Source organism: Oxyura jamaicensis, chromosome 20, assembly GCF_011077185.1.
Source record: "Oxyura jamaicensis isolate SHBP4307 breed ruddy duck chromosome 20, BPBGC_Ojam_1.0, whole genome shotgun sequence".
Classification (NCBI taxonomy): Eukaryota; Metazoa; Chordata; class Aves; order Anseriformes; family Anatidae; genus Oxyura; species Oxyura jamaicensis.
In genome coordinates this window covers 2,129,977-2,157,738 of record NC_048912.1, presented here as the reverse complement: position 1 = coordinate 2,157,738, position 27,762 = coordinate 2,129,977, and the positions used below count along the sequence as shown (strand labels likewise).

The 27,762-nt window shown below is 45.1% G+C and overlaps 1 protein-coding gene across 1 annotated transcript in view; it reads left to right on the top strand.

The window, feature by feature from the left end:
* The window catches only part of TOP1 (DNA topoisomerase I), a 66,877-nt gene that overhangs the window by 6,873 nt on the left and 32,242 nt on the right, over positions 1 to 27,762 (top strand). Inside the window, exon 3 of the mRNA XM_035343834.1 lies at positions 23,678 to 23,780. Within this exon, the coding sequence (XP_035199725.1) occupies positions 23,678 to 23,780 (103 nt within the window). The remainder of the gene's footprint in view (positions 1 to 23,677; positions 23,781 to 27,762) is intronic.

Genomic DNA, 27,762 nt, shown 5'->3' with positions numbered 1-27,762 from the left:
CTTCAAAATGCTTTCTCCCCTGAAATGAACAAGAGGGCAGGCACTTGCTGGTATTCCAGCAGCGCCTGAGTTTGTTGCTGACCTGTGCTTCTGAAAGAGCAGCTGAAAATCACAGCTTAAAAACAAGCCTTCAGCACAGTGGGGTGAATCCTCCTGAACACTATTCCGGGTGCTGCTGTCCTTCTCCTGTTGTTAAATGCCTGCTCCAGGGAGCTCCCTCTCTGGCTGGATGAACCCGGGAGTTCCTGGGGTGCTGAGGTGCTCTTCTGGGCAGAGCCTTTCTGCTCTTTCCCAGTTCTGCAGAGCGAGGTGTAGTGGCTGCCCGGTGTCTGCAGGGCCGAAGCGTTTCTTAGCACAGCATTTGTTCAAAATGGCCTTGCTGACACAGATACTAAGTATTTCCAGTGGGTTTTTATCGGGTTTATAGTTCCAAATCTTTTCAATGCTAGCTTTTTAAACTGATAATGGTAAGGAGAGAGCTGCAGTAACATCTCCTGGTACCACCGAGGTGGGACACTCGGAAGGTGACGTGAGAAGGGGTGAAGCTACTCTTGTGGTCCCCGGGGTATGAAGAACAGTTGTTAGTTGTGGTTGGCCGTAGGAACATGAGCATTATGCCTATTTTTTTTTTTTTTCAAATTGAAATGTGCTTCCTAAATTTGGCCTCAGCTGATGAACAAGTGAGAGCTGCAGACCTGAGACTGAAAGCAGGGAGAACAGAGCCACAGTCAGTCCTGAAACTCATTCTTTTGTAGCACCTGCGTAACATCAGTGCTCCTCAAACTTCTGTCAGGTAAAGTAGCATTTTGTTAGACCTCAGCCTGCATTACGGTGTCCGCAGAGATGCAGGTGTGAAATGTTCCAGTCCTTGCAATAAGCAATACTCTGGGAGATCCTCCAGCAAGACTGCTCCTGATGCTCTTGGGGAAGTGGGAGATCTCAGCAAGGAGTTCCCTGTGCTCTGCTAGTAACAGAGACGGGGCTCTGGAGTGAGGGAAGGTGAGCGGAGAAGGGATTGCACCTCAAAAAAGAGTTGCCTCATACATTTGTGAGATCTGTTGCAAAGACGTTTCCCATAGTCTCAGGTCTTTTTGTCTGTTAGAACAACACAACTGAGTGTGGAAAAAGAACTGGATGGATAGGTTTTGTGAAATTACATCTTATACCGTTGCTCCACTCGGGGGGAGTTTCCTTTGTTCGTAGCTGTTACCTCAATCCCAGCAGCTTCACGTGAAGCTGCTCGCTGTAGCAATTCAGCTCCATTCTCCTGCCCTGACAACTGCTCTGGGTGTTCAAGCCGCCAGTTCCCACCCCAAAGGAGTCACAAGGCCGGACAGGACAGCACTGAGTGTGCTTTGCTCCTGTCATGGACAACTTTGGAGGCAGGAGCTGGAAAACGTCTGAAATACGTATCTTGATGGGATGGGGGCAGTGCAGGCTCAAATACGGGAGGCATGGCAGGAAAGCTGGTGTAGGTACTTGTCATTCCACTACAGCAGACAGTGCCTCATCGAGAAAAACGTTTGTCTCCACCTAAAGTACGTAAATCGTTTTGTAGGTTTGAAGGCCATAACCCCTGAAACTGGGATGACTGTGGGTCGAACAGTGGCAGCATCGGGCCATTGGGAAGCTCTTGTAAGAAGGATCCTGTCAGGCTCTTAAAGCCAGAAGGTGCTTCTCACAAAGCTGCTGATCAGCAGATCTTTTGGGCTTCTCTATCGATATTTTGGAAATGACTGCGCTTGTTCATGTTCACGAGCTCACCATATGTTTTCTGCCGTTGTGAGCTGTGGGGGTGCGCCTCTGTATTTTTATCTCATACCTTCATCACTGAGAAGGGGGAGAAGGGGTTTTTAGGGAGCGTGACAAAAACAGCGGCTTCCTGCTGAGCATGGCAGAGTGCTTCGCCTTGTGGTGCCCACCAAAAAATGGAGAGTAGCTGCTTCGTGATGGTGCCCTGCGTGGATGCAGCCTGTTGCGGACACACGGACACAGGCACCACGCGCTGGAGCTGGGCGGCCCGGCAGTTGGCTCTGTGTTCCCGTGGCTGAAGAGGGATTGATTTCTGCCGCAGGAAAGCTCGGAGTGTACTCGTAGCTTCGCTAGAATACTGTGATCGGTCTGTGGAACTTGCTTTTGGCTGGGCCACATCTGTGGCCGTTAGAGAGGAGCTGTGGTGAGGCTACGCTGGCTGCGTGCTGCGCCTCGTCAGCTGCGCCATACAGCTGCCACAGTCTGCTACAGGCATACCACACCGTACAGCTCCGGGGGAGGACTGCTCCCATCCCCAGTGCAGCCACAGATCCGATTCCTCAAAATGTCCGTTTCTCCTGTAACGCCATTTTTCAAGGATTTCCTACAAAATCAGATGCCGGTGACTTTCACTAACTGCTGCTGAGTTTGAAGTCCCTCGGTCACTTGCAACGTCACAGTACTCTGCAGCAAGCATCTGGGACCTCACTAGTAAAGAATTCTACAGTGTGAGGGCGTAAATGATGGGGAGAAACGGAATACGAGGTCTCATGTTCAACACGGGTAAGACTGCACGCGGCTTGTCCGTCTGAAACCCACTGGGCTAATGCCTGAGCATTGTTCAGCAGCTCTGGAATGAGCTTCCCAAATGCTCTGTAATTCCTGAAGCCTTGGGCTCGCTCCACTACTCAGCATACACTGCATGGGAGTGGAAGTTGTCTCGTCTGCGTCCAAGTGTCTGTCATTCTGGTGCAGCTGGAAGATTTGTGTGTTAACAAAAAAAGTGCTAACAACATTTTCAAGATTTCTTTATTTTTTTTAATGGAGCAGGGATGTGCCTTTGCGGTAAGAAGTCAAGAAAATAATTAGTAAGAACGGAGTAATGCCCAAGCACAGATAGCTTTGTAACTTCTGGCATTTGTCACTTACTCTGATCTGTTTCTTAACACAGCTTCTTACATGAGAATATGAATCTCAGAGTGTTACCCAGGAGCTATTTGCTTCCTTTATTTGCAACCTTTCTTCCCTACACCTTTCAGATTTGAATGGCGACGCGATGTTTTTTTTCCTTGTACGTAGCACGGCGTAGATGATCAGTGTTCTAGGGTCAGGGCGATGTACTTCAGCTGAACTTTTTATTGATGGCAATGTATCACTGCTCAAGGCTTACATTGCAATATTTGAACAAGGGCCAGGCTTGTCAAACAGCTGTTCGTCTTCCTCGGAGCTTGCAGTTCTTGTTTTGGAGAGATGGCTCGAGGTGGCCTAAAAAGACCTTTTTGGGAAGAGAATGAGGAAAAAGTGGAAGCTCACAAAAACGTTTGTTTTCCTCTGGAATATGACAAATGTCTGTTGTGGGTTTCTACGTATCAGAAATGAGAGTTCAGGAACCCAGAGTGGTCTGGTAAGAGAAGCGCAGAGAGTTCTGGAGTTGGGATAGCACGGTAAGAGACAGGCTGCTGCTTCTGCTGTCTGCAAAGCAGCTTTATGGGGGGAAAAGTACAAACGGTGGCAGGGGACAGGCTGTAATGTCGCTTGTGAAACGAGGCATTTGGGACACCTGATAACCAGGTAGGAGGGCTGCCTTGCTTGATTTTCGCTGCGGTGGACGCGAGTCAGAGGTGAGCTTGTCCTGTCCCCGGGGAATGTAGCAGCTCCACGAGCTGACGATGGTTATTCCAGCTTCTGGCTTGGGGCGATGCTGCCGTGCCAGCTCTCAGCACGGTCTGTGCTGCTTGGTGATCCTTCCAGGCTGTGCGAGGATGCAGGGTTGAGTACTGAGAGACTTTAGAAGGTGGAGGCAGGAAGCACTGGGGAGGGCCGTTCTGTTATGGACCCCGTGCCTGGGCCTCAGGTGCTTTGTGCCATATGCATTGTCCTGTCCTAAGGCCCTGCTGTTTAAATAGGCAGCCCGGAGAGGGGGAGGGCTGTGCTCTTTGCAAAGGTGGAGAAGTGAGAACAAAGTGGGAGTGACTTCTCCCAGCACAGAAATAGACACAAAGCTGTCTGGCTAGGACTAAGGTTCAATTCCAACTTGGACTTTTGTTTTTGATCTTTAATTCTCTCCAGTTGACGACTGAAATGGTTAGGAAAAAGCAATACAAAAAAATTCCAAACCTTTCTGCAGTTGTAGCTTATATTTTTAGATGCAGAATGCATCTCAGGAGCTAAAGCCTGTGTATTTTTTTTCTGTACTAAATAATTTGTCAAATACTACAATGTTTTAAAATGTTGCATGTCGGGTTTTGTAATGAGTGAAACTGCTGGATTTACAGCACTGAGATCAGTGGCTTCCTGGTCTGCGTACGGGGTTCTGGCACCACGCACTTCGCAGGTTGGTCTCTTGCACCACACACGCCAGCATGCACGGGTGTCTGCTAACTGTGCCTTGAGCAATAGGAAAAGCATCAGCAGAGCATATTGCGTCTTTTGGCAGTTTGTGAATCCTAGCAAGCATGTGAGTAAGATCAATTACCGAAGAGATAAAACAGCAGGGAAGGGCAGGTACCAGTTCGTACTTGCCTAAGAAGGTACACTTACGAGTTAGACGAGCACTCTCCATTTTAATCGAGCCGTTTGGGAAGCTGGAAGCAGGAACCCTTTGGAGAGATCCGTGTGAGGATGATTCATTGCAACACAAGCAGCGTGTACAAAATGGAGGGATGGAGTAGCACTACTGACGTAGGCTGAGGTTTGTACGCTGGAGTTAATGACCACCAGATGGGGAATAAAAAGCTGCCTGCTCCTCTTTTGAGGACCGAGAATGTCATTGGAGCTATTAAAATGCGCTCTATCTGTTGTAACGCTTCCTTGTGCGCAGTAAACCCCTTGACGTGCGGATCAGAGTAAGCCTTCCTCACTGCTGTTTCCCCTCAACGCTTAGATTGTAGCTTTGGTTTTGATGGAGGATGAGGTTTGGTACAGGGCAGAGATAGAGAGGGAAAAGGCTTGGTGCTCTCTGGCAGGAGAAAAGCAAGGTGCAGGTTGTGTTGTAGCATGCTGCCGCCCATTGCCAGATCTAGAGGCAGCGGCTTCGTGTGTCTAGAAGTACAGTGCAAAAGATGAACTCTTAACAAAAGTGGCATTGATGCTTCGGCAGCATTGCCCCGTCCCCGTGGAGGTGCCATCTTCATCCCTCCTTTTAGCAAAGAAGCAGGGGCACGACTCAGGCAGGATATCTGCCAGTGCTGCTAACTCCGAGTCTCGCAAGGCATCGTGCTGGAGCTGTTGGCACACAGGTTGCAGCACCTTGCTCCAGCAGATGGAAACATCTCTCCAGCTCTCCGGGACATCTTTGCCTCATGAAGGTGGATGATAAGGTTTTTTTTTGTCTTTTTTTTTTTTTGAAGAGTCTTTTCTTTTGTTCTCTTCTATCCTCTGGTGTTCTTCCGACTCCAAAACCAGGAAGCCTCTTGGAGGAGCTAGCCTCTTGTCTGAGTCATAATATTATAGCTGTGTATGTCACCTGCACTTTATTAGGGAAGCACAACCCCGCTGTCCTTGAAATACCTGTTTTTATGAGTAGGTGCAGTCTTCTAATTTAAAATGTGCTTCTCTCTGGAGTTTGATGGCTGTCGTAAACAATTAAGTTTTCCTTTTATCATCAAGTGGGCTTATTCAGCATCACTTGTATTTAAAGCAAGCTTCCTTTTAGGTTTTTAGACTGCTTTAATTGTCTAGATGTGAGGAGAAAATGGGGCTTAGCACTTGACGCGCTATGCTTGGGTTCTGAAGTTGTTGGTGGGTGTCTGGTGCTGGGAGCGTCCAGCACGCTGTGGTTGTACGTGCCCTGGTCCATAGCTTGTCTTGCAGTGCTTGGAGACAGAGCAGGTAGCAATAAGCTGGCTTTGCTAGTAATTAAATCCTTAAATTGAATTTTATGCACAAGTCAAGCACTGGAATTGATGATCAGTTTCTTGTTTCATAAATGAAGGTGTAAAGCTGTTGCTCTTCAGCTTTTTCAAGCATTGACTTCATGCCTAGCGCTTGCTCCTTCCCTCCTGCCCCGTCCTGTTCGCTGTCAGAGCATGAACCTGTGTGTGCGGAGTTATGTTCTGGTTTTCTGTGCTCGTCAACGTGCCTCTTACTGTACTCATCCTGTGCTCCTCTTCTCTCTGTTAGGAATCCCATTTTGGGGTTGTTTTTTGAAGCTGTTGGTGCTGCTTTTGAAGCCAGATGGGACTGTTTGGTGTGCAGTTCAGCAAGCAGGTTGTGCCTGGTGCTGACAGCAGGGAGAGCTGGTTCAAGGTGGGTTGGGTCTGCTAGGAACGGATCCGTGTGCCTCGGGCTTTACTCACCAGTGTGCTCGGTTAGAAGGATCAACAACAATAACCTCTGGCCACGTTTCTGAAGGATCGGCAGGTTTACAGAGTTGTGGTGTGTTGAAGTCAGTGTGTTTTTAAACGGAGTCCTTTGTGGATTTGTGGAGAATGGAGCTGCGGAGCATTGTTCTGTGAAATGCATCCCCTGTAGCTGTATTTCCCAAGACCAAGAAACAGTGTTCAAAACAGATGTGAGCCTTGTTTATTAATGTCAAAATTAGTTTGTTTTTAATTTAAGTTCTTATGTTTTTCTCCCTTTCTGTAAATATTCCACCCATCTACCCAGGCACAGGAGCCTTGTCCTCAGATGCTAACCCAGGCTACGAAACGTTAAATCCCCCAGGGAACTTGTTAGCATGTCGTTCAAGGAGCCCTCTTTGCATCACGCTAGTGTGTTTGTGTTTTGGGAGGGCTGGGGAAAGGAACACTTCTCGGTTTCATTTTTATAGAGGAGTCCTGGAGAAGAAGTCTGTCAACTTGCACATGGCAAATATTTACTTTTTGAATGGAATCGAAATAAATATGCTATTAGATTTTTCTAAGCTGAGTTTTTACAGTGCCCCTTTGTGTACACTCATGGTTTAATCTCAGCAGAGCTCTGGAATTAGTCTTTGGCAATTAGCTCAATGGGCGAATGCAGCCAGGGAAGTTCTCACTTCAATTGTTCTTCCCCAGTACTGAAAAAAATAGTAATTTTGTTGGGGTCTGTGGACTACGAACAAGTTTAATGGTGTTTTTAATAGCTGTTTCAGACTGGAAAGGTAAGTTTTCTGCTAGCTTTCACTTTGGACAAGGGCTGGTGTTCAACAGGGCTTGCTTGGAAGCATCCGTGAGTGTTTGAAGGCTTAAAGAAGGCAAATCAGTGGCGTGGCTCGCAGGTCTTATTTCCATGTTCTGAAGTCAGTGTCATTTTGTCAGCAAGCGTCAGCGATGTTTGCTTGGTTCTTCATCCCGTAAGCTATATCCTAAATTTTAACCACCTCCTTCTCATCATTCCTAAGTAACCAAACGCTAGATGGGTAGCATTGGTAGTGCTTTGCTAAGTACTGGTATGCCATTTCCCAAATCCTGTGATCCAAATGGTTTTAAGTACATGGGGAACTAGATTCGGATCAAATTACTGATGGAGATGGATGCTCTCAAAAAAACAACAGAAATAAGTTGTCAAGCATCTTTGTATACCGAGTCAAATGAGGTTTCTTCCCCGTTGGTCACTGCAGTTTATGCTTGCCCTTGCTCAAACCAGCATTGGTCTTGCATCCAGGTGTGCAGTAGTTCATAAAGCAACTTGTAAAGCACCCCTTGATGGAGCAAATGCTGAGGTAACTGCACACTTAATGCTTGGCATTAGCAAACGCTTTCCTTGTGTTACTTGTGTATCAGGGCAGCTGTCTTGCTGTAAAATGCTAGAGCTGAGATTCCAGTGTTCCTTACGGTGGCTGTAGTGGCACAAAGTATCTTGTTCTATATTTCAATCGCTAGGTAACTGGTACTTTCTGTAAAAGCTTTTGTCGTGAAAACCAGGGTGGAACTGTTTTCCAGGCCACATTCGCTTCCTCACGTAGAGGCTCCTGAACTATTTTACCTCTTAGAGCTGCAAAGAAATGTCCTTAGGAAACCAGGTTAACCTAGCAGTGTTTCCAGCCGATGTGGAGTGTTTAGTAACGTCACCGCCAGAAGTGAAACACGACTGGTAAAGCAGTTATTTTAATTTTCAGTTTCATCATACCCTTATCTCCGGGGGTATCTTGGTCTGTGAGTGCAGTGTGTTAGTCTTGGGGAGGGAACACGAAGTTAAATATCTCACATCTGCTGATTTTCAGTGCAGGTTATTTGCATCCATTCTTACCTTATTAGAGCTGCTTATCGTGCAGCTTGCTCGCTTGCAGGCTTCACGTAATACTACCACTATGCATTAATACGGACTCGAGGCTCCTGTGTATCGGTATCAGTGCCTTTTCACATCTGACCACAGGTCACAGCTATGATCACAGGAAAAGCAGGGAGTTTGTTCTGGCCTGCAAGGGACTAGAGTACAGGAAGCAAGATAATTGCTAGTTGTAAAAGATCCAAGGTCAAAAATAAACTGGTACGTTTAAAAACTTGCAAACAGCGTTGCCTAAATGCATGGAGGCTCAGACAGGTTTGAGTGCATTCAGGTACTGCGGGTTCAGAAGCCCCTGGGGCTGCTGCGCTCCTGTGGGGCAAGCGGCTTCCCGAGAGGAAGGGAATGGGGGAACCTGGACACGGATGGCTCCCGGAGCACTTCGGTCTGGGAAGGGAAAGAAAGGAAAGGCAGGAGGAAACGGGACAGCCGCTGCTCCGGGCTGTCTGCAGAGGAGCAAATGCTAAATCACTGCAGTGGCTGCAGCTTTCAAGGTGGCACTACTTGATGTAAAATTCACCTTAAAATTTAACAGAGGTATTGTTTTAACTTTGACTCTAACAGCATTTGTAATAAACCTTTAAAATTTTGTCTCAAGACTGGCAGTCGAGAAACCTTTAAAATACTTCTTTCCTAGCATTATAGCTGAGCCATTCAGGAATTAATTATTAGATTGTAAATATTCGTACCAGTTACCCTTGTTTCCTTTGCCTATTTCTGCCATCAAATGAGCAGGTGCAAGGAAATCTCTTAATTTTTCTTTTGGAACACTCCTGCAAATAAGCCGTACCGCTTTGTTTTCTCATTTCAGATTACATTAACGAGGAATAACAAACTCTTGAGTCCCCGTGGGTGCTTCTGTAGTGCTCGTAGTTCTTCGAGCATCTTTCTAAGCCTCTTACCAACCAGCTTCTTAAAATACCTAAATGATGTCAGGCTTCATGTTCAGAAAACTTGAAAAACAGTGCGATGGTGTTGCTGTAGCTGTAAAGCAGAACCTCTGAGATGATGGAAGTCATTAGTTAAGCACTTGCATCTTGAAGTGCAGTGATAAGCCAACCATTGAAGACTCTTTGCACCTGCAGCATATTTCCTTCAGTTTGAACAGCTCATTTAGTGACTGTGATAGTGGAAACCATTTGAAAGCTGAAAAAGGGGAAGCTAACTTTCACACCTAGCTACTTCTGCGTTGGTAAAGACGGGTCTGCTCGTAAAATTGAGGAACAAGTTAACCAGAAGCGATCAGTTGTGTTCAGTCTTCAAGGATTCTCTCCTTTTAATAGGGCTTAGGCGTGAAACAAATTAAGTAAATGTTTTTCTCCCATTCATAAGTCGTTCAAGGCATTTGTGAATCTTGGGTGTGACGGAATCTAAAAATGTTGGCTGTGAGTTTAATAAAATTTTGATATCCATCCAGAGATGCAAGCCATTCGGAAGGGGGGGGGGAAGGGGTTAGAATATGTAGAGCTGCTTTTAATTGAAGTTAGGAGTTGATTAAGCATACTGATCTGCAGTGACAGGTTACAACGGCGTTCAGTTACCTGTCGGTGTGATTTAACAGCCGGCAGCTAGTGAGACTGGACCTGTATTTAACAAAGCAGAACACCAGCACGTAACAAGGATACAATCAGTGACTTCAAGTAACGTGTCCCGTCTCTTGGTTTAAATGGAAGGCTTCTGGTGGAGTGGGTGCGCTGCATGTAGGAGCTCTAATTAGTCATGTAAGTATTGCCAGCACAGCCTTGTGCATTTTAAAACTCGCGTTTAAAGCTGCTGTCACCTGCACTGCTCCAGAGGTGGTTCTGTGTCCCCGCTGCCTCCCTCTCGGTAGGCTCAGGAGTACTGCGGGAAGTGCGGAAATCTCGTCTCGGCTGTCATTAAACCTTTGGTTTACTCCCGTGCCTCCTGTGTATTTGGCTGGCATCAGATTTCTTCTTGTAGGTTAATGGTGGCAATGTCTCCTTAAGGCGGGGGAGCTGCCTTCCCTGCCTTGTCTTGAGTGGGACTTGTGGCAGCGCGGGCTGGTGGTGAGATGTTTGCAGACAACTGCTGGATTTAGCCTGGCGTGGGTGCGCGATCGCATAGCTCACCCGCAGCGCAGGCGGAGGCGAAGTGGTCTGCACCCAGCCAGCGTGCCCCGAGCTTGGAAAAATGCTTGTAGGTGGGGGGCACCACGGCACCCGCAAACCCACTGCCTGGGATCGGTGTGGGAGTTGCGTCTACAGAGAGGAAGCGAACACCATAAAAGACCGATCACTTAGGTTATTTTGAAATAAACTTTTTATAACGCTGGCCCATTAGTTCAGCTTTGTGGGCACGATATTAGGCAAGTAGTAGGACAAACATCTGATTCCGGAGCTTAAAACAGCGGTACTGCTTGGCAGAGCTCACTCCAGCATCCTACCAGCCGCTTGCTGTCTTGCAGGCTCAGTGTATCCCGTAATACGGAGCAGTACGGAGGCCTTGGGTGCTGCCACCTCGGGCCTTCCTGGCCGACAGCAGGCAGAAGACCAGCACTGGCCAAAGCCACAACTCGTTGTCCGGGGCTGGTTGATAAAAGCCTTTGAACAATGCCATTAGAGCCTCTCTGAGGATGCTGGGCACTGCTTGCACTGCTCCTGCGTGTACACGATGCTGCCCGCTGACAGGAGTCTGGTCGCTGACTGCGGTAGGAGAAGCATCTGCTTGTTCTGATCTGTGGGAATTTGGGTTCTGGGGAGCCGCTGTCCTGGGTCAGGCCTGGGATAGTCGAACATGCCAGCCCTGTCCTCATGCTGGCTTGGTTTGAGCTGCTCTTGAGAAATCACTCGTGCGCTGAGGAAGTGTCAGGTTTTCAGAGAATCTTTAAAGAAAAATAAAATAAAAACAAAACTCTCTTTAGTGAATCCAAAAATACTAGTGATTTACACAGCCAGCAAGTGAAAATATTTTTCTAGTTGACACCATTTGCAGAGTAATTACTTCAGACAACACAGCTGTTTTCCTGCTGGCTAATGCAGTTTTTAAAATTGAAACTTTACTTCTTACGCCTCAAAATGGTACGAATCTCCTTATTTTTTAATATAGCTGAAGTTTCCATTATCTCCTCTAAGAGCTGGGCATTAGTTTTCTCATTTCTTCCTCCTGAGTCACCTGTCTTGAAGGTTTGGCTGCATGTGGTAAGCAGCTGTTGACTTTGCGTTACAAATTGTGTTGTTTGCACCTTTCCGCTACTGGTACAGAGGGCGGTGGGAGGCGGCAGAACCTTCTGCTAGGGGCACTGACTCAGCCTGTGGATAGAGCACAGGACGTGAAGTTCTCTGACTGCAGTGCGAATGTGTCGGGTTCCACCAAAAGGTTTGCTTTGCTCTTGACCCAGTCAGCTGAGGTAACTGGTAAAGCTGCTCCCTGGGTGCTTGCTTGTCAAAAAATTCCAGAAAGGGTGATTCAGCCCACCTACGTGTGTCGGTGATGTAGGCAGGAGCCCAGTCCCTGCACTCCTCACTGAAGAGCTAGGCTTGCTCCTTCTCCCACAGTTGAACATAACCTGGACAAGATTCTCCAAGCTGTGACGGACCAGGAGAGGTTCATCTCAGGAGGAGCTGAGCCTTTTTCTCAAGGAGCCATGGATCAGCCGGTGCAGGCAGCAAGGGAGCCTGGGCATGGGGGCCAAGCAGCAGTGAGCTCGGCGATCCCGCACAGTTTTCACGTCCTTCCCAAGGGGGACTGCTGACGTTCAGTGTGGTGTCTCCAGAGTTCTGCTGGACGAGAACTCCAGTTCCAGAAGCTGAAAGGGTCAGCTAGCGGGAAGATAAGGGTTAACTGAGCCATTTTGCTTTGAACCATGTTGAAGTAAGGGATAGGTTATCTTCTGCAGCCGCTGATGATCCGAAGTCTAAACATGACGGCGTGTCGCAACTGCCCGGCCGCAGCGCGCTCCGGAGAAGTGAGGCAGAAGGTGAGCAGAGGCAGGAACACCCCTGGGCCTGGCTCCCCAGCAGCTGAGCGTGACCCTGGGATGCTCCTTCGTCTCCATCTGCACGGTGCGGACACGGCTCTTTTGTCCCTTCCTGAGAGCTGACTGCGTGTGACAGTGCTGCGTGGCAGCCCCTGTGCCAAGCCTTGGGTCCGTGCTGAAGGTTTGTTGCTTTCTGACTCCGGCAATGGGATCAGTCTCCCCAGCATTATCCATTTGAATGCCCTTAAATTTTACTTTCTTTCATCATTTTGAGCTAGTCTTATACTCCTGTATGCTAGATCGGCTTGTGTACAATCGTCCAGCCCTTCTCAGTCCTTCCTGCTGTGCCGGTTACGTTAACTGCATTTTGCACAATGGAGAGGAAACGGATGTGAATTCGGAGAAGCATGAGATTAGATGGCCTAGTAAAAATCATTCCGTGTTAGGGGATCCAAAGGAAATCCACAGGGAACCTACCTGCAGCTTCTGTTTTATGCAACTTTTTTCCCCAAAGCTGATTCTTGTTTGTGTGTTCCCCGGCAACATTCACTTTATGCACCCATCAGCCCTCCAGAGTCTGTCCTGTACACATCTGTTAGCTAATTGGAATACGCGTTTGTAATGAGCATAAGGCTTTTGGAACCAGAGAGGTAATGAAGCACAGGCTTGTAGCCATCCTTTGTTTGCTCCTACGTTTTTGGATCTGATTGGGAAATGCAGACAGAGGCAGAGCTGACTTTGAAATGGGTCACGAGCTAGCTGCTACAGTTGTCTAGCTTCCCACTTCTCTATCTATTAGGACCCCTTCGCTGACCCTGAAAAGTAATTCTGGGCTAGTCTGAGGTGGGGGGAGGAAGAATTGATGCTTAGGGAAAGCAAGACGGTGGCTGAACGTGAAAAGGACTAGGAATGAAGCAGGCATATACCAAATAAGATTGGATGTGCTTCCAGCACGTCCTGGAGTATTCTGGAGTCCCCCAGTGCTCACTGGGTGGGTTTTTCCTTAGACCCTGCTCTGGCTTCCTGCTGTGCAGAGGCGTGATGGGCAGTGCCTTCTGAAAATCAAGGCAAAAGCATATCTTCAGTCTTGCTGCTGCTTTAAAGATGTACATACAGTGCGTAGCTGTGCTTATGCATGTGGGTGAAGGCTTCCAAAGCAACAGGAAAAAATGCTGAAACTATTTCTGCCCCAGTAAGGGAAGGAGTCTGTTACTGTGCACGCTACTCAAATTCTGAATGGAGGAGGCTATGGAAAGTACTTCTGCTCATAAAACGGTGTAACCATATAAAAATAAACTTCGCTAGGGACAAGAACAGGGTGATTCTTATCTTCTGTTCTTAAGAGACTACTCTTGACTTTCTTCCATGCTAGGAGCTTTTTAAGCTGTGTGCTGGTGCTGGCAGTTCTGACTTGCTGTTTTGTTTTATTCTGCTTTGTTAATGGAAGCATATTAATGGATTTAATTCTCTGACTCTTATTTATGCAATTACAGGAGAATGTTTTACATCCTGGGAATCCCTGGAAACACATGTTTCTGTTCACATTGATTTTTTTTTTTCATTTTTGAATGCAAATAATGGATTGAAACTTCATTGTTGCCTCTCAGTCAGGAGCCCTTTGGCATGTGTAAGAAGCAGCTATTAATTTAGCCTTTCTCTACTGATCAAACATGTATTTTCATGCTTTATAAGGCTTCCCCACTCTTGGCCTTTGTGTAATGTGTTCTAGTGCAATTGTTCTTGCAGTGATTTTGTGTTTTTTCACTCAATGACTAAGATATGCTGCAGAATAATCATATGTGAACATGCCACCTCTTTCAGAAGAGGCCATGGAGAAGGCACTGACAGTTCATTAGCCTTGCTGCTGTCTGTGCTGTTGGTTTCCTACAGAATATATTCAGTACAGCAATGTAAGGTCATCATCCCTTTGAACCACTGACCATCTCAATTATTTAAGCATTCATTGCTGATAATCAGAGAATTTAGTATTTCCCTAGCAGGTGACAATATTTGGTGCACGGAAACTGAGTGATTAATCCAGCTGGGAAAAAAAAAACAGGCTCAAAACAAGTGTATTGAAGAACATCTGCCCTTCCCTTTCTGAATAAGCTCTCACAGCATGTCTTGCTTATCTACCCAACTTCTGCAGGTTTGTTTAGATTGATGAAATGCCAGCAGTGACATTTGCTTCAGGTTAACTTCATTCATGTCCCTGAGGCCTCAGTCACACAAGACAGGAATGATCAGTCTGTTTTTTTTTTTTTTTTTTTTTTTTTTTTTCTGGCCTCCTTAACCTACCCTTGATAAGCTTTAAAGTTTTGGAAGGATAAACGAGTGCAAACTGAGCGCTTGCAGACTTGGTGCTGTGCCACTGTGCTCTCTCCCTGTTAGCACTTCTGTCACATTGTTTACCTTTCTTCCTTAGATTGAAGTTGCCCTGGGGTTTCGGTGGAGCAGAAGGTGCGTTAATCTTGTTTTGCAAACTTTGTATTTTAAAAGCTGTGTAAGATCCTTGCTTGCATAATAAAACTTCACTGGAGAGAAAGTGGAACTTCTCAATAAGTTCATAGGAATTATCTTAAAGGACAGAGGCTGGAGACATTTCTTCAGCAATTAATCTATTTATCAGATTACAAGGTTAATGAAGAATGCAGCAGCTAAGGGGTCTGTCTTGTTCTGAAGCCAAGTATCCCAGCAAAATCCTTTTAAGGAAAAAAAACACAATATCTGTCTGCCCCTCTGCTATATCTTGCCTCAAATAACTGCAAAGTGTGGAGAGGGGCTGTAAGGTCATTGGCTTTACTCTTCCCATCAGAATTAGGCAGTTTTCAGGCTTTAAGAAAACAGAACTGTAGGATACCAAGTAGTGTGTGGTTGGTTCTGGCTCAGACGTTTGCTTGTTGGACTCCTTCGTGAACAGGAGAGGAGGTTGCAGCAGTTCTTGTCTTGGAAGAACTACCCAGGAAAAGAGTTTGACTCAAATCTACTCAGTGTTGATATATGTCTTAATTTGAACCCTTGGAAAAGGGAGAATGCACTTCCCTGGAGTCAGTTTATTATTAAAGTTACTGCCTTAGGATGAACTGTTTGCTTATTCTGTTGTACTTTTCCAGACTCTCTTCGCAATGAAGCTTTCTTGTCTCTTTCTTCTATTTTTTTCCCTTGTACATTTGGAAAATAAATGATGAGTATGTGAAGCTTCCAACCAAGAGCTGCTTTCCACTTGTGTTTAGTCAAAATTGATTTAGATGTTTGGCAGTAAAGCATAAAATACGTGTCTTACTATAGTTTATCAAGGAAAATGGAGAGGATTCTTTAAGCATTGTTAAGAAAGTGTCAGCCTCCCTGGACTGGTGCACCTGATCCAATGATATGCCTGAAGCAAAGTAAGTTTGTGATAGCACAACAACTGTACTTCATTTGAATTTGACTTCAGAAAGGGTTATGAGTATTTAGAAATAGCTTTGATATCTATTTAGAGTCAGAATAGGCTGTCTGTATTGTACAGGTACATCTGTGTAATAATAAAATGCAAAATATTATTGTGTAAATAATAAAATACATACAAATACACAACAGGCCAGAGGGAATCTGAAGCAGTGTTGATTGCAGAGATGCCTTTCAACACTGTAGGTAAAGGATTGCACGTGAAGTTGATTTTGAAAGGTGTACATGTTCTTTTAATTATGGCACTCAAAATGAGGAATTGGAAGCCCAGCAATCTTGTTTTGCTGTTGTAGTGGTTTCTCTCCTTTCTTGGCACAAACTGAACACCCAGTCCTGCTTCTTTCACTGAACATCAGGCTTAGGAAGTATTGCTTGCCCAAACTGTATTTCAGTTAGAGCAGATGATGACGTTCTGGTGAATTACTCTGATCGAGGTAATGGCTATGGGGGTCTCAAATCATGGTCTCAATGTTTTAGTCACTCTCATTTCAGGACTCCAAATATTTTGCAGCCAGCTTGGAGAAATAAAACAGCGTAGCAAACAGACCTGCAATACCTTTCCAGGGTAAATGTTTTATGTGTATTCTGTAGTTGCGTAAATAGGGCCATTAGGCCAGTAAGTGACTTATCCAGTTTCACATGGGAAGTTTATTTTAGATTATGGTTTTCTGTTCCAGAGTATCATCCACAATACTATCATCTGTCTGTAAAACACCTTCTGGGTATGTTTTTTGCTGCTTTTGAGACTTCTGGCTGCATACAGATCCCTGATACCTGGATGCAATTCTGTTTTCTGTACAATAGGTTTTCTTCTCCTTTTTTTCAGCTACAGCAATGACAATCCATTTAAACAAAGACCAGAAACAGTGTAATCAATTACTGGAACACCGTGATCATACTGTGACTTCCTCCAAATTCAATACAAACGTTGTAGAAAAATATAAAGCTCTTCCACAGTGGTCTATGGCCTTGCAGAGAGATCTTGACAAATTAAAAGAGCTGGGCAATCACTAATTGCATGAAGTTTAACAAGACCAAGTGCCAGATTCAGCACCTGGGATGGGGCAACCCTGGCTGTACATGTAGATGAGGACGAGAGGCTGGAGAGCAGCCCCACAGAAAGGGATCTGGGGTTTCTGGTCAATGCCAAACTGAATATGAATTGGGAGCATGCCCCAGCAGCCTAAAAGTCCAACCCTGTCCTGGGGTGCCTCAGGCACGGCATGGCTAGCCAGGCGAGGGAAGGGATTCTCCTGCTCTGCTCCACACCAGTGCGACCTTGCCTCGAGCACTGTGTGTAGTTTTGGGTGCCACAAAACACAAAGGACTTAAAACTATTAAAGAGCCTCCTAGGGGGGGCTACAAAGATGGTGAAGGGTCTGGAAGGCAAGTTGGATGAGAAGTGGCTGAGGTCCCTGGGTTTGTTCAGCCCCGGGCAGAGCAGGCCGAGGGGAGGCCTCATGGCAGCCTGCAGCTCCCTCACGAGGGGAGCAGAGGGGCAGGCGCTGAGCTCTGCTCTCTGGGGACAGCGACAGGACCCAAGGGAACAGCATGGAGCTGGGACAGAGGAGGGTCAGGCTGGGTGTTAGGGAAAGGTCTTCACCCAGAGGGTGATCGGGCACTGGGGCAGGCTGCCCAGGGCAGTGGTCACGGCACCAAGCCTGCCACAGTTCAAGAAGCATTTGGACAACACTCTCAGACACATGGTCTGATTTTTGGGTGGCCCTGTGAGGAGCCAGGAGCTGGATTTGATGATCCTGGTGGGTCCCTTCCAACTCAGGACAGTCAGTGATTGATCAGGAGGGATTATTGTATGTGCCTTTTTGAAATTGTAAATCAAAAATGTAAATTCAAGTGACTTGTCCAAAGCCATAACCTATCTGACGGAGAGGATGCCCATCCCCTGTGCCTCAGACTGTCCTGCTTTCTGCGTATAGCTGCCCATGTGAGCTGTATGAGTTCTTCAAATGGGTTCCTGCATCTCCACACAGTAGCTCCTTTCTCAGATGAATGGTTTATAAATTGACCAGAGCCTCACAAAGCAACCTTTACACACGTGGGATTGCAGTTGTTTGCTTAGGTAACCTGCCAATCACATCACTATTCATGTTAAAGATCTTTGATATTGACTGAACGTTACAATCTTTCTACTTGCAAGTGTAATCTATATGTTGTCAAAGTTGCTCCAACGCTAAACTGTTGTGATCAGATGCCTGAGGCAAAAGTACATGTTCTTTGCCAGGAATATGTAGAGTGTTTTAGACACATTGAACTACGTTCACGTGTTTGAGCATTCACAGCCCTTCCAGGCATCATTTAACCAACTGAACCTTAATGAATCAAATGGTAGTCTTTTATATCCCACATATGGGAAATTAGAACTCAGAAGTAATATGATTTAGCAAAATAAATGGTAACAAATGGTAAAATTTGACTTGTAAAACTTGAAGGTAAGAGGCCTTTTTCTGATCATCTACACTTCAAGATGACTGCTTCTGAGAAGAGCCTGGGAGGAGGAGAAAAATCTGTGAAATTGTTTCATTGAGGTCATACGGGGTCTTTTTGCTTTGCTTACTTTTATGTCACAACAAGTGAGAAGGAAATTAGGCTAAACTGTAAAAATGCTGTAGTTGTGAAGTAAATGGTCTAAGAGGTGTTTCAGCTGTAAAGAGACCACCAATTTCTCAGGTGAGGACAGCTCTTGAGAAGAATTTGGTTTGACCAGTTTTTGAAACTAATCCAGTGTTACTGAATTAACTCTTTCAGCTGCATAATTTAGCAGTGGAACTGAAGGTTTTTTTTTTTTTTTTTTTTTTTTTTTTTTTTTTTTTTAAGACTTGCTTCCCCTTTCCAGAGAAGAGACTGAAAAGTTGCATACATACAGTCACCCTTCTGTAACAAAATACATCCTCTATTGCAATTGCAATGGATTTCTTGCTTGTGCTTCAAGTTTAAGATGGATAAAAGTCCCAGTAATAGAAAGCACACCAAACTCATATATACCAATGATTCTGATAAAGCCTTAAAAGCTTGTATGTTTCTCTTGTAACCTGTAACTACTATCAAGGCACTGAACTTGGAGCAGAAATTTCAGCCCATTTGCTAAAGTAGAAGTGTCATGGAAGTTCCAAGTAGTTAAAAATGTGTGTTTTTTTTTTTGTTGTTTTTGACATGGCAGTGTGACTTTCCCCCTTTTCTTCATACTGTGTTTTCAGATTTGGAGACAGATTTCAGTCCCAAGAATCAAGTAAGCTTAAAATGCCATTCTGGACATCAGTGTAGGTGGTGCTTTGAACAGACAAAATATCAGTATACTTACTAGTTGAGGTATTTCTAGGCTGTCTAATGAAGAGAAACAAGTGGGGTATTGCTGGAACCAGAAGGAAAATGCAAAAATCCCTTATCCCCAAAACTTACCAAAATATAACAAAAGAAGTGTTGCCAGAAACCTGCCTGTAAGCAGGTTGATAAGGTATTCAAATTGTACTTGAAAAAGATTACAAGAACGTGAACCCAAAGATGGCAAATACGGAAGGCTAATAGATTTATCTAAAAAAGCTACTGTTGATGAGGAATTGGAGTTACCAGGTGTTAATTTGCCAGCTATCTCACTTCATTTAAGAGAAATGAGAAGGGCCAGATTGTTGCTCTTATCCTTTTTTCAGCGCTTAAAAAGATGATTCTAAAGCAAACTGCCAACGATATTCTCCCAGATCTAGCTGCACATACTAGCTGCACTGATCTGTTGTACAAGAACCTATGTCCCTCTGTGCAATTTCAGGGTTTAATTAGAAATGTTGCCACAAAAACTGAAATATTAATGTAAGGAGTAGGCCTGCTTCCCTTGATATGTAAGTAAACTTTATTGGGGGAGCGGGGAGAGAAGAGTGCTCAAAAGGATTTTAAAAGCAAACGATTTTTTCATATGAATTAGAAGAGTATAGCTCCCCGTACGTTGGTTTTGTGGCCAGCCCAGCCCCTTCAGGCCGGGGTCAGTCCCATTGAGGAGGAGGCTGCTGGCACGCTGCCTCCCCAGGTGCCGACTGCCCGCTGCAGGAGGGCTTTCTCTTCCTGCAGCTCTTCTCGTCGTGCTGTAGTTAAATACATGCCTGGCCTTTTACAGCTCTGTTCCTGGATAAAGAGTAAAACTGCACTGTTCCAGTAATACGTGTATACAAGTATTGCAAATAGGGTTATGACTCAGCCTTTCCCCGGGGCGGGGGGGGGGGGGGGGACAACGACAACAGGGCCACAGACCAAAAGTGCTTAGAATTTCCCATCCCTAGATCAGGCGTCCTTGTAATTAAACAGAGTTCAAAGATGAATCAACATACAAAAATGCAGAGCTGCTCGTGATTGTTGGAGGTACAGAGGGAAAGGCAGGAATAGCAGGGGGACTGTGGTAATCTTTTGGAGACATACCAGGCTCAGCATTAACAGACAGGCATCCAGTGCCAGAGACATCAAGCTCTCTAGAACAGAAGAGATGCCAAACGCTCTGTTTGGGTTAGTGGATACCAAAGGGAGAGCCTTAAGGGTGGTGGATCCCTGCCCAGTGAGCGTAACCCCTGTCCCTACTGTAACCTTGATGCTGGAGAGACTCATTGACTTCTGAAATCCTTTAAATGTCACACGGGCGTTTGGGCATTTGAACTTTGCTCGCAGTAGATAGCGGAGTCTGCTAATGCTGCTGGAGAGGCAGTCGTATTTATCTCCTTGTTTAGCATGAGAGGGAGCAGACATAAGGAAAGACATAAAAGGCAGGAAACAAATGTAAATGTGTGTGATAGTGTCTGACCTCAGTCCAGCTCACGTGAGGCTGGATCTAGTCAGCTGTTAGTCGGCTGCAAGATGGGGGAGAGCTACTGGAGGCTGAAGGATTCTTCTAGGAATTGGTACGCTAAGCACATTAAAGAAGATACATTACAGACTGTAGTCATGAGCATTTCCATTAATTGCTTCTGTATTAATGAGGTTTGGTGTGAGGAGCTCCATTGTGTCCTAAAGTTTCATTCTAAATTCAGTTTTCTGCTGCCTGTGTAACGTGGTGGAGAGGATGTCATACTGGTTTCTGTGATGTGGGGACGCAAACTGGAATAGCTGAACTTGTTTTGTCAGCCACCAAATAACCATCAATTTGGTCTGCTAGATAAAGCCTGTCTGGAAAAAAAATACATGACGTGCCATTGTGTCCTTTTTAGTAATCCAGTCTCCTGAACTACATTCAGCTCCACCCTCAAAAAAAATAAAAAGAAAAAAAAACGGAGAGCTTTAATGCCTTCTGGTGATGTTCATGTGTCAGCTCAAGATTATTTAATAAAAGCTTTAGAAATTCTCAGTCTTAACCTACCTTATGGTGTAGTGTCAGAAAGCAACAGCATCGAGTCTGAGTGCTAGGCAAATACTCCAGAGTAATTTAATTCTTAGGAGCTGTGTCTGGGAGGTAGTACGCTGCATGGAAGTACTGAATTTCAGGTGTTGTCCGGTGTGTTGAGAGGCCCGGTACATGTCTGCTTGCGAGACCAGGCACACAACCTCCTGTTCCCCACCGCTGTGGCATGCCTTTTAGCCAGAATACCTCCATAAAAAGGCCTTCCTGCCAGAAGTCTTTCAGCAATGGGAAGCTAGGGAAGACAAATGCCACCAAGCAGAGCTAGTTTAACTTTTTTTTTTTTTTTTTTTTTTTTTTTTCACTCCTGTACCAAGCTTGCATTGCCTGAAACTAATGAGTTATTGTAAGCAGAGCAGAGGATTGCTGGACTCCAGTGACTCCGTGGGCATGGCCCTAGAACTACTTCTCAAAAGCAAAGGCTAATTTCAGCTGGGAAGCACAAGTCAGTTGGGAGGGCATCTGGAGATGAAAGGAAAAGACTGTTCTGTTTCGTGGGGTTTTGCAAAAAATGATCACGTGGCTCTAAGCTCTGAAGAGAGTTGCACATATTTTCCATCCAGTTGCTGTTAGAAAAAAATTGAGTATGTTGTAAAATGAGTGTGCGTATTTCTATGTATAGCATCGTGATGTTTTTCTAGTGATTTACCTACTCATCAAGTGTCAATAGATGGCTGTTCGCTTCAGCCGGTGCTTTAGGAACTGGGGAGTAAACTCTGTGGAATAAAATGCAGGCAGTTTGCAAACAGCCTGAACTTCCAGCTCCTGGCTAAACTGAAGAATCTGAAGTGTGAAATGTGCTGCGAAAACACTTTTGCCAGTGAAACGTGTGTTGTCCTGGTGGGAAGGAGAAGGGTACCAAGAAATTGCTTCGTGGCACTTCAGAGAGCGGAGGTGTCCGGTCCCCGCACGGTTCGTTAGAGACTGCTGGGAAATAGGTTTTGTTGTTTGGGTACTGGCAAGCTCTGAGGTGTTTTTGCCAAATGTTGCACAAATCCTGCCACATACCTGGGTATCAAAGGACAGAAGATTCAGTCTTGCTCTTCAAATGTATATATGGTGCATAGGGCAGCACCGGGAAGCGTTGCCAAGTTCAGGAGGATCGAGGCAGAAGGCAAGTTGGAGGCTTCAACGTCAGCATTGGTGTGTTGGTTTGTGCTGTTTTACTGCAGGTGTCTGAAAGCAACACCTGAAGTTAGGGCAGCAGCAGGTTGCGATCTGTGGGAATGTGTGACTGGGGGGCTCCCCACAAAAACCGGTTGAATATTTTGAGTTTGTAAGCACTGGTGTCAGGTAAGGAGAAAAATCAACTTGCGGCAAAAGACGTGGAGGATGAGGCAGTTCCTGGCTCTGCAATGCATTTCCCTTGTGACTGTGGAAATCTCAAACTCCTTCTGTTGCAGTTTCCTATTCTCGTATGGGGGCAGTCGCCTTTTTAGAGGCATGTTAACATCTTTACAATCGATTAATCATTACTACCTTACATCCAAGATCCGTGGTGGAAGTGCTGGCACTGTTATCCGAAAGCAGTTGCCAAAGTCATCACAGCCTTTTAGGTATCCTGAAGAGCTATTTAATTTTAGTTGCATGAGAAATGTGTATAAAAAATAAAAAAGAGAGAGAAGTTGAGGGGAGTGTTTTGGCATGGGTTACAGGAGTGACCTTGACTGTAGGTGCTTGTGCCTTTTGTCCTGGGTTTGAGGTGCTAATTCAGCCTCAGCTCCTTCCTGATCTACTTACAAAAAACATTTATGGGCCTAAAAACGCTTGTCAGTGCTTAGTTAAAATTCCAGCTCTGTTGTGCTTTCGCTTTGGCGGATCTTGTTCTCTTTGGTGCTTTGGAAGGACCTCCTCGTTCATTGCATGGTGCAGTTGTCACCGAGGATGGAAAATGTTACTGGAAGTAGAAATTGATACCACTAAAATTACAGTGTTTGTGTACACTCACTCGAGTGCCATCTCCTATTTCTGACTCGTCACTTAAATTGGACCAGTCCTGACCTGTGTAGGTGGGTTTCCACCAGCGTGTGCTCATTACAGCTCTCCCGTTGCACTGTCTGGGCTCTGTTATGGAAGGGAGGTAAGTGTCTCCTAGTGTCTCCTGCAGGAGACGGCATGAGGAGAGAGTTCCCTGTCTGTTTTCCTTCCTCCATCTTTTCCTCTTCCCTCATCATTTGATCTTTCCCTCGCTGTGTGCCTGTCATGCCATGTGGGCATAAAAATAAGACGATTTTTGGGGGGGAGGGGGAGCGTTGGTGCTCTTTGTCTAGACTAGATACTTGTGGAAGTAGTGACTGCATTTTAGATCCAGCAAGCCTAACGTTTCAGCTTTATGTACGCTCGGTTTCTGTATCCTTGTAATCTATTTGACATGAGATATTGACAGGCAGAGGAAGCTAGGTTTCCCACCTATGCAGAAAGATTCAACTTGCTATAGCCATACTTAACTATTTAACAAAACGGGTCGTGTTTCTTCAGGATCTGTAAAGGTTTTAAAGATCATTGAACTAAGGACCATATAAATGCAGCTGTTGCCAAGGTAAATTAACTTGTCCTGCAGGAACAATGAATCCATTTAGGACCTCTGAAAACTAAGATTTTTGTTACAAATTTTGCATCTCACGAAATACTGGAATGGGGTGGGGAAACATGCAGAGGTTCGTGAGGGAGGCATGGAGTTTTCTCCCAACTTCATTGCTTATATTTTTTTGCCTCTCTGCTTGCAGATTCTCACAAACACAAAGATAAACACAAAGACCGAGAACACCGGCACAAAGAGCACAAGAAGGACAAGGAAAAAGACCGGGAAAAGTCCAAGCACAGTAATAGGTGAGGAAAAAAATGACCAAACCCTTGTAGGCTAAACCTCTGTTGCTCATGCAGTCTTAGAATTTTCGAGTGTAGATGATTAAAGTCCAAATTATGTAATTGCATGCATTTCTATATGGGTAGCTTAAGCCGTGCATCTTGCAAATGGGATCCAATATTTTTGTATAAAAGATTATTGTAGCATGGTGTGACTGAAGATGAAAACTAGTTTAACCTCATCTTCATGGAGACTGATGAATTTTGCTTGTAATCTTTTGTGTGTTTGCAATTGTTTGTCAGAAACATGGAGCACTCATAAGTGTTGCTGTAAACCCCGCTGTTTTAGCATAGATGAACCCGATGTGACTACTCAGCCTCCTAATAATTAGTAGCATCTGAAAGAATGGTCCCCTGGAGTGATGGCAATGTCCTTGGCCTTTTCCTATAATGACCGACTATCTCAGCGCTGTCAGGCAGCTTGTGGGGCAATCCTTTTTACATTTGCCAGGCATTATGAGCACGTCTCAGCTGCTGGGTTAACTGATAAATCTGGAAGGGTTGCCTGCTGGTTTGTCTGGTCTGAATGACGACTACACTGCCACTGTCTGGGACTCACCTGCAATATCATCCACACTGAACATAAGATAAGCATTTGTTTGCTCTGTGGTGATGGGGGGACTTGCAGCGGAGGTGGGTTCCACAGTCCAGTCTATCTCCTAACTTAAGCTGTGAATTATAAGAACCAGGATATGCAGGTCTGTCCTTGGTGACTTGGTATTACAGTGTGGGGCGTGGGGCAGCTGGACGTTACACAGGACGTCACACACAGAACGTTACACAGAGAAGCTTCCCTAGTTGTAACCCCTGACATGCAAGTGCCACGGAGTCTACATTGAGCATTTGCAAATCAGGCACTGGAGGGTAAGTTTCTGTCCCAGCACTTGGTGAATGGCAGGGAGTGTTTGTTATGGCCAAGGAAATGTTATTAACTAATGGCTGTGCAAATGTGACAACACAAACTAAAACCTCATGAGTAGTCTGCACTAACAATTTCTATTAAGAAGCAAAGAAAAAAATGTGTGTGCTGACCAGTGGGTTTGTTTTATTGGGGTCACACTTTTTCTGTGACCTTTTAAGAAGTTGTATAGCTTTCTTTAGTTTCTTCTTCACAAATGGATGACAGCAAAAAAAAAAATGTAGGCAAATTAAGTTGCAGCATTTACTGGCTTCCGTGGCAAAGACTGAATGCTTTGGACACATTGTTTGCACTTTTTTTTTTCCTCATATATCTCTATTGCTTTGTTTTCTGATTTATCTTATATTCAAGCATGTGCCCCAAAACTGATTTTTGCCTCACATTTCCAAGTGTTTATTGCTTCACTTGGAAACCATTCTCCTGCAATCTTAGCAAAGTACATTCTTTTGTAAGGAGTAATGTAAGCACGATCCTTTCAAACTTCCAGAATTCATTAATGATTTGGCTTTCTCTGCGTAGGAGGTGGAAAGATATTTTTAACTGGAAGAAATATTTTTCACCAACTAATTATGGCTTGTAAGTTGAAGCTGCCCAGTGCTAATTGTGTAAATAATAAATAACAAAACATTAAAAAGGAGATAAGAATGGCTAATGTGTTGCGTGAGTTGTAGCTTTGTCATGAGCTGGTAGGTAAACATTCTTTATCTTGAAGTAATTCCTCCCTCCCTTCTGCACTGCCTTGAAGTCCCTTTAAGAAATGTAGCACTTTTCTAGACACTGCGCTTAAAGCTTCCAGTTATTTAAATATTGGGTTGCTCTTTGAGCACAATGCACTGCATTTTTTGTTTCATAAAAGGACGCACCTGTGTGGATAACATGACTGAATGCATGTGTTGCAGGGTTGTTCTTTGAGGCGTATTTTGGGAAGAGATTACGTGATGTTGCCTTGCCCCTTATGCCGCCGCACAGGGTGGGTTCCCCAGGCTGAGTGCACAGCTTGCAACATTTTTCTATAGTGTTCCCTGCATTTTAAAACTGACACCTTAAAAATTAATGTGTTGGACTGCTGAATCACGGAGGTGTCATTCAGGGAAGATAACGTACACAGAAACGTGTGCAGTGCTCCTGTTGGATCCATCCTGCGGGATCCTTCTAAGATCTGCACTGCCCCATTCGTGCTCAGTCGTGCACGAGGCATGTGGCCACTGGCGATGCAAGCCCAGCTGTCTTCTAACAAACCTTTTAGAGATAACTGACCCCATAATTGAAATTTAAGCACTTCCTCTCCGAGTCTTTTGATTCAGCTGTCATGCATGTAATTCCATGAATATTAAGCTGTGCCTCTAAGGGTTAGAGTTAGGGAACAATTGGCTTATGGAGGAGATTGCCCAACAGCTCCCAGCATGGGGGTAGAGGACGATCTGTGATGAGCATGGAATTACTTAGAGGGGAGCTTCTGGAAGGACCTGGATGGAGCATGTTCTTGTGGCCTGATGACTGCCAGGTGTTGATGTGGAAGGTGAGACTCCAAGGATGGCAGAGGGCAGACGAGTGAGTTACTGGACAGGATGGGGAAGGACTGGAGCGAGCTGCACAAGTGTACAGTTAGAAGTCCTGTCTTTGAAAATGCGGAGTTTCATCCTAACACAAAACTTGGGGTGGTTAAACAGAACGTGAACCTGGGAGGGGGCAAAAACCAAGAGCATCCATCCTGAAACTCCTGCTGGTCCTGCACATACCCCTCTATGAGCTTCGGTTACGGCTCTGTTAATACAGTTGCTGTACAAAACCACTTCCTTGGACAGAACCAGGAGTAAATGAGAAGTCTGGGTTTTAGGATGGCCTCTGTGACTGTGTGACTGGTGTGAAATTGTTGGGAATCGTTTCAATGACTGCCAGGCGCCTCTCGCTATCTTACTGCTAAGCAGACAGCTTGCAATGAGCAGGTTAAGGGGACTATTGATCACTTTGCCATTTTTAATAGCTTTTGATTTTTACCAGCAATTGGAGGGGAGGAAGCTGCTTTGCAGGGGAATACTGGAGAATTGTCCCGTCTAAAGGGTTGTCTTTGCTGTGATGTAACAAGACAGAGTGCTTCTTGGAGGAAGATGTAAAGCACAGCAGGTGAGCAGAGGCAGTGGCTGTTAGGCTCTGAGAGGCTCTGCCCTGCTAATGAGAATCCCAATAGCCCTACGTTTTGCATTTGGCAATGAAATGTGAGTGAAAATAGCTGTTACTCCACTAGAAATCAGACAAAACTTACAATCCCACCAAGAATGTGGCATTTCCCAATGGTTTCTACCTGTACAGGGAGTTCTTACGGCATTTGATACAAACCTCCAGCTAACACTGAAAATGAATCTTTTAGAAAAATGTCTTAGATGAATAGAATTGCACTTAAATCTTGAGAAATTCCATTCTGTGCTTGAAGTCATCAGTTTTTATATTGCAGGAGATGTTCTGTACCTTTTTTAGCTCTTACCGAGGTTGAGCTGTGTGTTAGCAGAAATCCAAGCCGTTGCTGCTGGAGAAACTCGGGTTTGTACCACTGTGCAGCATCCCCTGCCTGCTTTCTGAGTTTGGTGTTGCGTCGCGCCTCATTTGCAGTTTTAGAGCCTTGTCTGGTTGCATCCAAAGCAGATCATTTTAATGTCTGTCTGCGGTAGTTTCACCATTTCATCTCCTGCCTGGTACTAAAACAAGGTTTTTGAGGTAAAACCTACATCAAGAAGGCAGAAAAACTCCCAAATAAAAGTTTCCTGTATCCAGACTTTGAAGGAAGGATCTACGCTGTCAAGATAAATCCCAGAAATACCTAAAATAGATTATCTTAATTTCATGGCAGAAGCATGTGGACTGGGATGTGGAACTTCCTAATGTTGCTTCTTGCTTTCTTCCATTCCCACTCACAAGATGACACTCCTGTATCCTAATCACTTCCTTGTAGCTGTAGTGAACTGGGAGAGCCTCATGAGGGTCTTCTCAAAGATCTTTCACCCTCCAAGAAAGTGTAATGCCCATAAAACA